The sequence below is a fragment of the Anas platyrhynchos genome, chromosome 11, assembly GCF_047663525.1.
Source record: "Anas platyrhynchos isolate ZD024472 breed Pekin duck chromosome 11, IASCAAS_PekinDuck_T2T, whole genome shotgun sequence".
NCBI classification, from domain to species: domain Eukaryota; kingdom Metazoa; phylum Chordata; class Aves; order Anseriformes; family Anatidae; genus Anas; species Anas platyrhynchos.
The window spans coordinates 11,927,110-11,941,055 of record NC_092597.1 but is presented as its reverse complement, the minus strand read 5'-3'; the positions used below and the strand labels follow the sequence as shown (position 1 = coordinate 11,941,055).

The following is a 13,946-nucleotide window of genomic DNA, read 5'->3' as shown; positions in this document are numbered from 1 at the left end:
CTAGCACCGCACTGTGCTCTTACACTTTGAGTGCAATATCCATTTAAGAGCACAAAAGCTGCTGTTTTAACCTGGTAATGTTGCAACACGTGGGTGGAAATCAAAGGTGTCAGCATCAAGAAATGGAGTGTTGAGAATATAGGACACAAGATGGGAAAAACATAAATTTAGGGCTGATGCTGATAGGTAACCTGGGTTTTCACAGGACCCTAGAGTGGGAGGATGCATTTCTTCTACCTCTAGAAGATGGCATCTCTTTTGGGTTTGAATCCCAGACTTGAGCAGTGATGGCAGTAAAACCTGTAGCTGCCACTTAGCAGAACAAAGTCACTGCTGCCCATGCCTTACTTCCTCACAGCAGTTTAGACACAAGGAGGGTTGTGCCGCCCTGCTCTAAAGACAAAGCATTTCTCATGTCTGTCAGTCCATTGAAAGCTTTCCCTTTCACACTTCTGTTAACGCTCTTATCCTGGGAAGGTTAAAGTTCATCACTTTCCCAAGAAGTTCCTACACAGACCATTCTCAGTTTCAAATTTCAGAACAATTCTTCCTTAAATGCAGCTGTTGAGCATTTGTGCCCTTGTGAAGTGGAGGGGAATGTACTCTGCCCCCTCCCCCTGCTCCCTACAGTTGGCTGTGAATGTTATCTCATGTCTGCAACCCCCTTCCCAAAAGCCATGCGGTATCACTGCAAATCAAGCAATGGCAGTGTGTATGTAACATGATTTGTCCTTTTGTACAAGATTTTTTATTGTGAATATTGATCTGACCACCACCCACTGCTCACTTGTTCAGAGTGAGTCTGGGACTCAGCAATCACAAATACGTAGCATGCCAGAAGGCTTGTCAGGTGATGATGTCAAAATACTCAGCAAACTCCCTGTGATGGATGGGTAAACTGAGGTGTGAGGCTTTGGAGAAGGCACCTTTGCTTCACAAAGCAAATACATTTGTCTTGGTTTATTGTTTTTTTGTTTGTTTCTTTGTTTTTAAAGGGGTTTAGCATGGGTTCTTCAAACAATCAAAGTGTATGTAATCCCCCACTCAGGAAATTTCATTTAAGTTTAGGCTAGATTTTCTTCAGCTTCCCCAGGTGTCCAGAGCCCATGAGACAGGGGCTACAACAAATGCCAGCAATTGTCTTCTGTCAAGTGAAACGGGATTTGGTTGTCAAAACCCCACTGATGCAATTATAGTTCTCTCAGTATAATATCACTTAACCTGCTGGTTACTTCTCTATGTCTGCCCATGATTTGGTCATTTAATTGAATTATCGTAGGGGCAACAAATCTGTGTTATGTTTTCAAATCTGTACAACATTGGCTCGTCTAAATCTGATAAGTAAAATTCCTTCAGATTTCACAGAACCCCCTAGGATATGTTACCTGTCCCTCTACCCCACCGCAGTTGTCTTTATACCCTCTTCATCATCCAGAAGTTATATGGAAACCCTGGGCTATAAATTGATAGTTACGTTTAAATCCCAGTTCTATTTGCCCACTGGTTTTGAAGGGTTTTGTCTTTCCCCTTAGAAATTTCAGGCATGTCAAGTCTGATTTCTCCTGATGTTGCTGAAGGATAGCTGGGAGATGTCAGTGGTTTCTATTAGAGTTTTATATCTAAAACTAGTATTCAGTCTATGCCTTGGGTCAGCACACAGTGAGACAGTAAATCTGGCTTTGGGGCCCTTGTGCCAGACAGAAATGCTGCAGCTACATGACACACAACAGTGACAGGCTGTAGATTTGCTCTTCTCTTTGCACCAAGCAGCTTTTGCCAGGTCAGGTGTCATCAGCCCTACAACAGCTGGTAGAAAGACAGGATGAACATTGTACCATGTGCAGGGGCTGATGTGATAGAAGTATGATTATCTGGCCATTCCAGAAACTGATCCAGTTGGCTCTGGGTGTGAGCCAGGAGTGCGTAAGTCTGAAGGTAACTGTGACCTTGAGCTTCTGTCATCCAAAATGTGAGTTGGCCACTGAAATCAGATAATCACTAACAAGCAGTTTGACTAAAAGTACTTTTCTGTCCCCAGTGTTAGCTTTACCTCTATCAAGGGGGCGTTTTCATTTTGTTAATAACCCAGTCATAAGCAGGACACTAAGTTCTGTTCCTCTTCCAAAATCTATCCCACACAAGTATCTTTTCCCCCACTATAGAAACCTACCAATCAGCCCCTGCAGACTCCTAGCAATTACTTTCCAGAAGCCTGTCATGGCCTTTATCTACTTCCTCAAAAAAAAAAAAAAAAAAAAGGAGGAGGCACAAAAGCCAACAGTTTAAAAGCAATGTTCTACAGGGTACTTCCTAGTAACAGAAGAGAAATGGAGCAACTCCTCAGCCATCCTTTCTCCTTTAGTCCCCCCTACAGAGAGCATGCTCAACACCACAGCTGCACTACAGAAAACACCTGTGATGGGAACTCTAGTTAATTTAGGAGGCTGGTGAGTGTTGCTGGTAGATAGCAGTGACTGACCCTAATCACACTTTTAATTTTGTTTTGTAACAGCCATCTCTGATTTACTTCTGAGGCCTTGCCACTCACTCCTGCCCATAACCCCATGCTACCAAGGAGATGTGGATCTGAGGAGTGAAGGCCAAGCTCGGGGCGCTTTCTTGCTCTCCTCGTTCACTAGCACTGGGTGAAGTTTGTGCTTGAGGTCACATGAAACACTAGTAGCTATGTAGCTGGAGAGCACCAAAGCACGGGGAGAGCAGGTAGTTTCGAGCAGCAGAGGCTGATTTTCAAGCCTTGGCAGTTTGTTCTATACTGTGCAGAGTTGTTGCTAGTCTACTGTGAAGGTTAACAGCAATCTTTCAGTGCAGCAGGCTGTGTTTATGGACTACTGATGTAGACTATCCTGGGTTCTCTAAGCCAGCTAGTACCCATGCAGCCAAGAGATTTCATAGTACCAGAGAAACAAGCATATTCTTTACCCCCAGTGCTTAGGTTAGGTGTTACTAAATGCTCAATTAAGCTACAGTCAGATATCACCTGATGCCTGGCTTATAATGAATCTATTCTTGGCATCTGTGTGTTTCCACTTCAATTGCATTCAGTAGGGAGTGAGTAAGCTGCACTATGAAGCATTCACCTAGAAAACTACTTCTGGAGAGGAGTCTCAGACCTCAAATGCACCCTTTGAAGAAGCAAGACAAGAAGGAATCCAAGGTAAGCGTTGCTGCTGTTTATTTCTCAGGTATGTGATCTGTCAGTGCTTTAGCTGAAGCATGCTGGGATTATTCTTAATACAAAATTCAATCCAGGTTCCTTAAGGAGGTGACAAACGCTCTAAAACCTCAGGCAGCTGCTGTGTTCCTGGTGTTGCTGACTGTTCTAATGTAGGATGGGTTGTGGTTTTTTTCTTTCAGCTGAGTAGTTGTAAACAATGCCAGAAGCTGTCTGTCTGTAGCAATGGACCTGCAAGCTAAGCAGGAGGTCCTTTCTTTGTGGTTAAGCCCTGACTGTGCTGGCTATCCCAGAGCTGGGGATCGGGGATCCCTGTGTTTCCAGTCTGATGCTGCTTTGTTTGACCCAGTTTTTACAACGGGCTTGCGAGCTATTAATGGCACACACAGGAGCTAAAATCTGTTTTGTGCAGAGATAGGCCTCACACTGCACTTACAGGCATTTCATAATTGTGCATGGGTGTTGTTGGTTAAATATTAATTTAAGCAGGCTTTCCAGCTTCTTAATAACAACATGGTAAAGGAGAATAACATGTATATCTGAGTCTGGTTTAAGGATGCTGCTGGTCTGGGGGCCTACTTCCAACCTGAGCATTTTTGCTCTTGCTAAAGGAAAAATAAAACAGATTGCTGCTACACTTCTTTACAGCAGTCTCATGACCTCATTGCTCAAATGCAAAATCCATTGAGGAGAGCAGCAGGTGTGAACCTTAGTCCCTTTCTTTTCTGTTGTGGTCTGTGTGGGTAATGACTCCAATCTTTCTTGTCCCTCTTAATGGAAAGAAGAAGCCTGCGGGTTTCTTATGGCCTAGTAAAATTTCTAGAGGTTACGAGTCTGAAATTGTTCAGCATGAAATATTTTGTTGTTTGTTGTGCAAGGTGAAGCCTACCCTGCAGTGCTTGGTCAGAAACAGCTCAGTAACTTTATTGCAAATTTGCTTGAATTAATTTAACTTTATGTAAAGACCAGTCATAGGCTGTAAAGGGGTAATTAGGCTCCTCCCTTACAGAGCAGCTGGCAAAAGCACGTTTTCACTGGAAACAAGTTCTAGTGTGTAAACCCATCTAGAGCACAAGCAGCGTAAGTAAAGAGGTAGTCTGCTTATCGCAAGCATGCTAGGAATTATCTTGACTAAGAGTTAACTGAACAAAGCTTTGTGTGCCACTGTTACTCTGGCTACAAGTGTTGCTTGGTACATCCTTGCCAAAAAATGGTAGTCAGGGTGGAGGTAGAGGCTTATCAGAAGTGTTCGTCAAAACAGATTTTCAACCAAAAATGTTGGATTTTAGTTTAAGAATGTCTGCCACTGGATACCGTCCGTTTCAATTTCACCTGAAAACTAAATGAATGCATCAGTTTTGTTACCAAAGTGTTACCAAGCTGGAGAGGTGACATTGTTATTAGGGCTAAACCTACATTTGACCTTCCTTCTTTTCCTCCTGCCTGGGGTGGATGACACCCAAAGTGTGGGTGTACTAAGAGGGTATAGGCATTTCTTGGTATCTTTGTTCTGTCTCTGACAAGTGCTGACACACTGATGGGCAAACTGCATAGCTATGGCTTGGTAACTACTGATCAGGCACATTCTTCAGCGTAAAGCAGAGGAATTGAATTATGGGCAAACATTGCTGCTGCTTCTTCATTTCCTGAATAGTCTGGAATTAGCATGTGGGATCCAAATGCAGCAACAGTGGGTAAACTTTGAAATATCTATAGCCTCATGCAACAGTATTAACTTGGCAGAAGAAAAGATAGGTAGAAACGAAACCAGTTCCCTGAATTAAATAGCAAAAATATGAACTGCTTTGATGGAGTAGAAACAGTAGTCGCTGTTCCAGTAGCTGCCTGTCAGCTGATGTAGACCATATGGGATGTGTAGGCAAAGATGGTCTGTAATGGGATTTCAGGGAAACCAGGACTGGGTATTGCCATCTCTTGTGTGAGACCGTCTGGGCCCCAGAGAAATGAGGAGCCTCAGTAGAGTCCGTGTCGTATATAGTTAGACGAGATGCATCTTATAGATTTGGAAGGTTTTATTCCTCTTTAATTAAGATCATCTGCCAAATAACTACCTATTCAAGTATCATTTTATTTCCATTTATTACAGTTCTCTTTGTGAAAGACTCAGTGCTCAAGAAGCAAATGGATTAAATCCCTCATACTTCAGGTTTCCTCTCACGCTGTATGTAAGGAACTGTCATAGTTGTCTGGCAGCAGCCATTTACAATGTGGTGGCCTAGTTGAAGGCTGTTGTGGACCATTTTTCTGTCACTGTTCAATTCAGATATATTCACAGAAACTTGTCATTGACATCCTCAGCCTGAATGAGCACTACTCTTCATATAATCTAGTGCCATAAATGCCAATCAAGTCCCTGCAGTACCTCTGAGCCTCTTCTAATGAGAGGTACTAAGAGCCCTTCAGCATCGATGCAGATGTGCTGCATAATAGCTTGGGGAAGTGTGGGAAGGACAAGAGTGCTATGCAAAGGACTGCAGGAAAATAAAGAGAAAGGGGCTACAGTAAGTTTTATTTGATTTCTGAATCAAGAAATTATAATAAGATAATGGAAGTGCTTCTGACCCTCACTGTGTTTCATTTGAGACAATTGAATTGAACGCTGTGGCTTTTCCTCCTGTCTATATTCCTGTTTCTTTCTGTTGTCTTAGCTAACAGTTCCGCCCTGCTACATGCCTTTTTGAGCAGCAGTTTAACATTTTCCTTGACTTAGTTCAATTTTAAGATCTGAAACCTTTACAAGCAAGGTCATTCTGGCCCTAGAATTAACGCTTTCTGCTTCAGATTAAATTGCTGATATATGTATTTAACCATATATAAAAGATGAAGAAGGAGGAGTGGTAGAAAGTATTTAATGATCTCATGATAAGTACAGTGGCGGCTGGAAACATTCCTAAATACTAGACTAGTAAGACTGATAGAGCAGTAATCTGTGAAGTACAATGAACCTGCACAAGGCAGCTGCTCTAAAGACGGTTTGTTGTAGAGCAAACACATTACAAGGAACTGGAAAGGAACCAGGGCAGGTCTGTGCCAGCTCTCCCGGAGGTACAGAGGCTGTAGATAGTCAGACTGAAAAAGCTGTGGCCAGAGGAGGAGGAGAAGAAGGAAAGGATCAGCCAAGTGAACAGCGAAGTTGGAAGGAGAATGCTTGGCACTTCTTTGCCATACTTAAAGGAGAGAGATCAGGGCAATGCAGCACTGCTGGAAGGCTGCTTTTTTTCTTTTTTTTCTTTTTTTTTTTTCATCTTTCGCCTCTTCCTTTAAACATGAAAAATCCCAGCAAAGTGTCAGAGAAACTGTCCAACCAAGACAAAAGCAGACCTTGGGCTCATCATCTGTCCTTATTTTGCTGTCCCAGAGTCCAGAGCAGAGCCATGGTTACTTCTTTGTTCTTTTTCCTTTAGTGTAGTTAAGTTCTAGGCAGGATTTTTCTCCCAGACTTACCAAGACTTGTAACACTAATGGCAGCACAGCGTGCAGATAGTGGGAAGGGCCTCTGTAAGAAACCCAAGTCCTCATCTCACTGAGGTGGAGACAGTTTTTGCAGACAATGTAGGCCAGAAGGTGCCGGGGTAGAGACGGTCAGGGTAGGAAGGAAGAAGAAAGCATGGTCAGTTGGTTATCTCCTGACTGGTAATGTAGAGGACAGTATTATGGGTTGCCCTTGGTCAGCTGCAGCAGCCATGTATGCTCTTTGTTTTCAGTAGTAGAATATTTTCAGTCTGAGGGTTGGGACTACTCTTCATCAAATCCTTTCGAGATAGGAACCGGGCACAAAGCCTCGCTGCCCGTTCCTTTCAGCTGTCCACCAGCCATCTTCGCTTTCTTCAATGACAGCTACGATGTCTCCTTCGTTGATGTCCAGTTCATCCATGTTCTGAGAGGAGACAGGGAAAAGAAAACATGGTTAGCCTGAGAGCACATGGGGACTCAAGCATGTATCTGGTGGGGTTTTGACCCTGCCTTTCTTTGAGAGTCTGTCAGTGTCATTTTGGTTGGGAATAAGCTCAAAATACCAGACAGTGAAGGATTAAGCAATTATGGAGCTGGCTATTTTCTTAAGATCCTCAGAAATTTCCCTAGCGTCCCTGTTGTCACCTCCTGAGCAGCCTGGCTGGTGCATCCTGGCAGAAGGCTGGAAGGGGTTAATGCGACTGTCCTAACCCAGCCAGCCGTGACCTTCCCTCAGTCTGCAGGGGTAGCTCGATTAAACAGTTTGAGGCTTAATTCCCAGGGGAGATAAAAAGAGTATCTGCACTAATCCAGGACTTAAATAGGTCTTTCAGTTCCCGTAATGCAGAACAGTGGTGACCAGCGGAGGAGCCGTTAAGCTGACAGGTAATCAAGCTGTGAAAGTCCCGTTAGGGAAGGCTAATGGTTTAGCAAGAATCCATGTGAATAAAAAAACATTTATAACCAGTCCTGAGGAAAATGCAGAAAGAATCTCAAGTTTCATTTTTATGGGCATGGAGCTATCTCTGGATGTGGATAAAATCGTGAAAAGCACAAGGTGGAAAGGGGAGGCAGATTATCCCACATGTCCCATGCGCAGTAGGTTTTATTTGCACCATCCTTTGAAACGTGGCTGCTGTCAGAAGTAAGGTATCAGGCAGGATGCATCAAGGACCTGAGCAGTCTAACTGTCTGGGTCCTTCAGTTCGAGTGCTCAGATTTTAGTGGAGGTGAGGGGTTTTTGTCATTTCTGCTGTTTTAGAAGGTAACTTGTACAATAGGAATGATGACGTTACCTCTCCTTCGGGCAGCTCAAAATGTAAATGTGAGAAGCATGTATTTTCCTGTTTGATACTTGATGCAGTGGTTTGCCCACTAGTGTTGTGATTTTTACTAATGCTATTAGGCCTAGAGAGGTCTGAAGCCAGTGAGAGTTTAATATCCAGGTTAAGGATGCAGGTTGCTGTTTGTAGTTGTCTTTTGGTGCATAGACATAGATCCAGTCCACTGTGATTCTGCTGCTTGCACCACTGAAGTACAGGGACACACTATAGTTTATGGGGATTTGGTCCTCTCCAGCATGGAAGGAGACCTCAGTTAAAGCCCAGTGTGTTAAACTGGAGCAGGAATCTCCAAATAATAAGTGAGATCACATGGAGAAGTGTTCTGAAATCAGCATCTGTCACACGTTCTTCTGCTGTAAAGCCACAATAGAGTTTATGTGAGGAATCTGTAGCCACCTTCCCTAGGAGAACGTTTCACAGCAAATGTAAGTTCGAAATGCTCAATACTGCTTACTTAGCCATCACCACCTGAAAATGAAAGTTTTCCTTGTCCCTTCAATTCCCTGTATCTCTAAAATGAGAGTGCAACACAACAGTGATTTAGGCAATGGTATAGCATGCTAATATGTATTCACTTGCAAAAAATGTTTGAGAGAACATAGCCTAGTGATTTGTGGCAACAACTGGCCTTTGGCCAGTGACCTTCACCAACAAGTCTCTGTGTCCCCATCTGTCAAGTGGAGTTAACACCTCCTTCACAGAATTAACACTTCCAAGACATTTGCATCAATGTCAGCTGTTTTAAATCTGGCACTGTATGAAATATTTAGTTGGAAGCCTTTACTTACCTGGGCTGTGTAGTCATAAAGTACTCTGTAGTCCTGTGATGATGTGATTCTTGCTTGCTCGTTTACAAAAATGGATGCGTAGACCCCATCTGCTTTCTCTGTTGGGGGGGAAAAAAAAGGGGGGGGGGGGGAATGAGAAGAGAGGAAAAAAAAAAAGAAAGAAAACAAATAAAGGGTTCCATTGCTTAGAAATGCATGGGATCATATGCAAGAGTTCACAAATACAAGGGTCTCTGTTCTCTGCCTGGAGGTGTACATGTATAGAAAAGCTGCCATGAAGTGTAGGTAAAATCCTGCACAAAAACTGTGTCCCATTGATTGGATGACAATGCACCCATTCAGCTTTGTGGGAGGCCAGAAAATAGCTTTAGCTTCATCCAGGTTGGGAAAAATGTTTACCCTTCTAAAGCACAATCGCAGTAATCCCAAAAGGAAACGCTGTGATTAAACTGGTTTAAAATGTTTGCTACCAGAGGTGTAAAATTCTAGCAGATTCACATGGGGCTTTTCTTTTTCCTTTGAGATGGCTCATCAGATGTTTTCCACTAGTTTATATAGTTTCCAGGTAGCTGTTTGTCACTAACATATTTCTTTTGGAAGATGTTGTTTTAACCTAGCTTGTCATAATGAGGGAAAACTCCTGTTATTCTGGAGGAGACAGAGCTGGCCTTTCTGAAAAGCAGCACCTGGGTCTCTTCTTTCATTTTAGTGCTGGTGCTGGGACCACAGCAGCAAAATGGAACCACCAAAGCCTAGCTAGTGTCGATGCTGTTGTGTTAACACAACAATCCCCACTGAGGCTGCCCTAGTGTACTCTGCATCCCCTGGACAGTGAGAGTGCAACTACAAGCTTAGATCTGGCTGAAGGACTGCTCTGGAAATGGCTTTAGGGTGCAGGACTGAGCATGAGAGTTGGGTCTCCAGGTGAAAAGCCCCCACTGAAGTACTGGACACACAGTGCCAGCAGGATACTGCAGGACTTAAAGACGGACTCAGTGTGTGCCTAACTCCTTGAAGAGTCCTTAAATACACATCTCTGCTTGAAAGCAACATAACAAAATGGTCAAAACCAAGTGAGAAATACCATAATGCTTCTGTTTGCACATAGTCACAATCAAGAATGTTGGCTTAGTGCTGGGAAGGGGAGAGCGACGTTTCCTCCCAGCGTCTACCTGGGAACCTTCTCCCACCATGGAGGTGAGCAGAGGTCCCCCTGCGTGTGACTCCTCTGTGTGAGCAGGGTGACAGTGCTCTGCAGCACATGGGGCAGCCAGTTGCCTGTCCCTTCCCACAACAGATGCCTGGTGTAGTTATTCTGCTCTCAGGAGCACCATCAGTTCTCTGACTTCTTAGATTTTGAAACACAAGCCATGGAGCAGGCAGAAGAGCTGAATGCAGGTGCCACTTACCATTTTTGAGGCCCTTGACCAGTAAACAGTGTCCCTTCCCATCCCTAGCCTAAGGAAATTCAGAAGGAATGACTATCTTCAGCTGTGTCATCCCCGTCTGCTTCAATTCTTCAGTGCTCCAAATGGGTCTGAGCTGCTGCTTCTGGCATGTACTGGGGTTCCTTCCCCCTCAGCTGTGCCAAAGCTCGCTTTTGCTTTGAGAAGGACTGCGTGGTGAGGAGAACAGTGAGGGACTGAACAGCTCTAATCTACAGGGCCTGGCTAGAAGTGAAGGGGAAGGCAGGCTCTAACTGCATGCTCACAGCCTGATATGTCAGCCCAGGTGAAAAAGCCATCTTACCAGCCAGGGGGTTCCCAAAGCATGACGACTAGAACATGCTACGTGTGCAGCAAGGTCTGCTTGGGCTCCACGTAACATCTGAATGACAGATGGGCAACCAGCAGGGCTTTTTATGCACTTACAGGGAGACTATTTTATCAGGCCTGAGTACAAGGTGCTGCCACAGATGCTGACTGTTCACTTGGATGAAGTCGAGAGCTACTGTTAAATCCAGCATGTGATATAGCAGTGCTGTTTAGTTCTTGGTAATGTCTTCCTTCTGCAGTTGTTACACAGCTCTGCGAGGGGCTGAATGCCTCCAGGTTGTATCTGTGTGGATGCTGCTGCATGCTGAGGAAAGCGGCTGGTGCCTGGCAGGTCCAGCTGGTGCTGGGTAGTGCTGGAGGGTCTCCCCTGCCTGAGACCAAACGCAACAAGTAAGAGAGTCTGGGCTCCCTTACCGGGTGCCCAAGCAGGCAAGGCACGCCTCACAAAGTGTGGGCAGGTTTCAAAGCTGTTTTAAAGCAACTTTTTTTGTTTCCTTTAGGCAGGAATCACAGTTAAAATGTTTGTTTTAAATCAAGTCAATAACTATGTTATAAGCTGTTCCTTTCTGTGTAGTCCAAATACTATGTTTTAAATGTCCTCCGGTAAATGCCTGGCTGCAAAGATTGTGATAAGACAATCTAACTGTGAAATGAGATGAATATTTGCATTCATAAGGCATGAAGCTGATCTGTTTAAAAAACTTTAGGGACCCCCTTGCGCTTTCTAGAGGTAGCATATTCAAGCTTAGAGAAAAGTATTTTCTTAGCTGGACTGTGTTGGTCTGAGTGTACAGTTCACTCTTACTCAGAGCTTTTGAAGATCTTACGACCCTAAGAACACATGGCTGATTTGGCACTTTAAACTAGGAAAGCTGCCCAACACAAACCTGAACTAAATCAGTTTCCAGGCTACTCTTTGTATTGTCTACCAACATGTGAACATGTGCTGCACCATTTCTGCTACATATCAAAGTTTGATTTAGCAAAATGATCTTAAACAAACACAGCTGGTAAATGTACTTCCTGAGGAGGCATACCAAGAGGAGGGGCTGAAGGAGTGATGCTTTCAGCATTGTTCTTGCTGCTTCCGTGCAGTAGTCCAGAGAATCTGCAGAGCCAAGAGAAGACAATGACAAAGTGAGTGAACAGGACTGGGTAGGAGTGTTTCTTACACTTTGCAAGTCTTGGTTGTCTGATTTGACCTTCCCTCCATCTGCCGTGGTGCTGAGTGCATGTTACCTCTTCCTGTGGCGAGCTACTTTCATTTATGCTGTAGATATACTTATCTTCAGCTAAAAACATATTTATAAAAAAAAATCATAAAAATACTAAACCTGTTGAATTGTCAGCCATCATTAAATGGCGCACAAAATGCATCATGTAGTATTTTGTTGTGGATCCAAAAGCTCATGAGGCAAAACTCCGGTTGTTGCCTCACACTATTGATATGATGAGAATTTCAGTTATTCACGAGAAATGACTGTTCATTTGCAGACAGAAAAATAAAATAATTTAAAACACAAAGCTTGTATAACAAGCCTTTCTAGAAATTGCAAGTGATTTTTTTTTTTTTTAATTTATCCTAGTTGTTTTCAGTATCACAGCTGGATACTGGACAGCTACTGGAGGCAAAGTGAGAATATGGCTTAAGATTCTCAAGCACAGATAGCAATAGCATTGAGTGCTCAAGATGTATATAAAGGAGTTGATTTTTCACCTGGTGAGTGGTCAATGTTTCAGGAAAATGGACATTAAAACTCAACAGCTTCTGATAAACTGATACAAATTAAGTATCTCTAGGCTGTTCGTCCATGCAGAGCATGGTTGTATTCTAAATGGCCATACAATTGGCTTCTGTAATTACATAGGATGCAGCGTTGGAATTGATTATTATAGAAAATCTTGTTCCCACTGAAAACCATAATGTTATGTATAAACCTTATCAGCCCACTCACAAGCCTGGACCATGCTTTAAATGGGTGAACACAGCCTGCTCCTTGTCTTTGCCATGTAATAAGGCTTGTCAAAATACAAAGCTCCTCTGCTTTAAATATGATGCCATTCCCACCTTAAATTAGCCATTTTAGTATAAAATATTTAAACCAATAGCTCTATTGTGCTCTTGTGCTGATATAACTGCATTCATGTCACAGCATTTACCAGCAAAAAAATGGATAAGAAAAACAAAACAAAACAAAAATCGCCTCCCTAATCATCACAGTTATTCCACTAAGTATTTCTTGCTTTGGTCCAGATGCAGAGAGCAGTTCTTTGTTTTGCTCAGTGGGGGGGGATTGCTGGGAAAGACAGCCCTCCCCAGCCTTCGCTCCCAGCAAGATTCATGTTTGCCTTTCCTTGCACAAAGCGTTCTTGTGTTATGTGCCATCGCTCACTGGGAAAGAGGAAATAAGTGAATGCTCTCCAGCACTGGCCAGCTAATTGTTTTAGGAACATGTCCTCTTGTCTCCCCTCTCAGTAGGTCATAGTAAAAATATTCTGGCACCGGTTGTAATAGGTTTACTTCTTCTGTTGAGTTATGTTTATTGATATGTGGCTGCCTCTTGCCACAATGCAGGAAGTAATAACTTCTCCGGGCCTGTTTCCTGTCATCACACACTGCTGTGTTTCAATGGAGAAATACCAGTTATGAGAACAAAAATGTACCGCTCACCTCTTCATCATCCCACAAGACTGGGTTGGGCTGCTGTTACCTCTGTTTGGTTCTCTGCTGTAGTAGTTCTCATATCCTATTGCACCTGCAAAAGGGCAACAAAAAGCGATGTTCAATCAGGCAAAACCTATTTCACCCTACCAGCATGCAGCAGACAGTGCAGCAGTTCAGGGGCTGTTGGAGCAAAATGCAACACAACATCTATCTGCACTCGCCTGTCTCGTGTTTGGAGCAGCTCAGAGGGACTTGGGGCTTGCCAAAAGCCATTCAAGTGATTGTATGCAGATACGTCCTTGGTAAAAATTCAGGACCATATCAAGGTCCTGAATAACCATTCTGACAGTGGTGGCAAACCCTAATTTAGAACAGTTTACTCCATGACTGTTTCATCTGTTTTCTTAAAAGCCAAAGCTTTAAGGGAAGAGAGCACAGTCATTGTGAGCCCAATACAGTTGGCTACAGTGGTTTTTGTTTTTCTTCCTTAATGTATTGAGTTGGGAGTTTCTGTTGAAGCTGGGAAAGTTTTTGAATGTTTTCACCAGCAGCAATAATGAGCAATTTCCTGGTCTGTGCTTGTACTTAAGTGTCTTCCTACCTTTCATATCTCCCCCTCCACCTCCTGAGAGCTGATTTGCTGTTTACCCAGAGATGTTTTTTTTTTTCCTCTCTCCAACACAGTTACGTTACCATTCCTTCACTTCC

At 43.4% G+C, this 13,946-nt stretch overlaps 1 protein-coding gene across 1 annotated transcript in view; it reads right to left on the bottom strand.

Annotated features, from left to right (window-relative positions):
• Window positions 1–6,049: 6,049 nt before the first annotated feature.
• PSTPIP1 (proline-serine-threonine phosphatase interacting protein 1) overlaps window positions 6,050–13,946 on the bottom strand; it is a 53,943-nt gene continuing 46,046 nt past the window's right edge. Inside the window, exons 12-15 of the mRNA XM_005025076.6 lie at window positions 13,245–13,329; window positions 11,611–11,681; window positions 8,799–8,896; window positions 6,050–7,091 (exon numbers count right to left, since the gene is read on the bottom strand). Coding sequence (XP_005025133.3) covers window positions 6,960–7,091; window positions 8,799–8,896; window positions 11,611–11,681; window positions 13,245–13,329 — 386 coding nt within the window. The 3' untranslated portion in view covers window positions 6,050–6,959. The remainder of the gene's footprint in view (window positions 7,092–8,798; window positions 8,897–11,610; window positions 11,682–13,244; window positions 13,330–13,946) is intronic.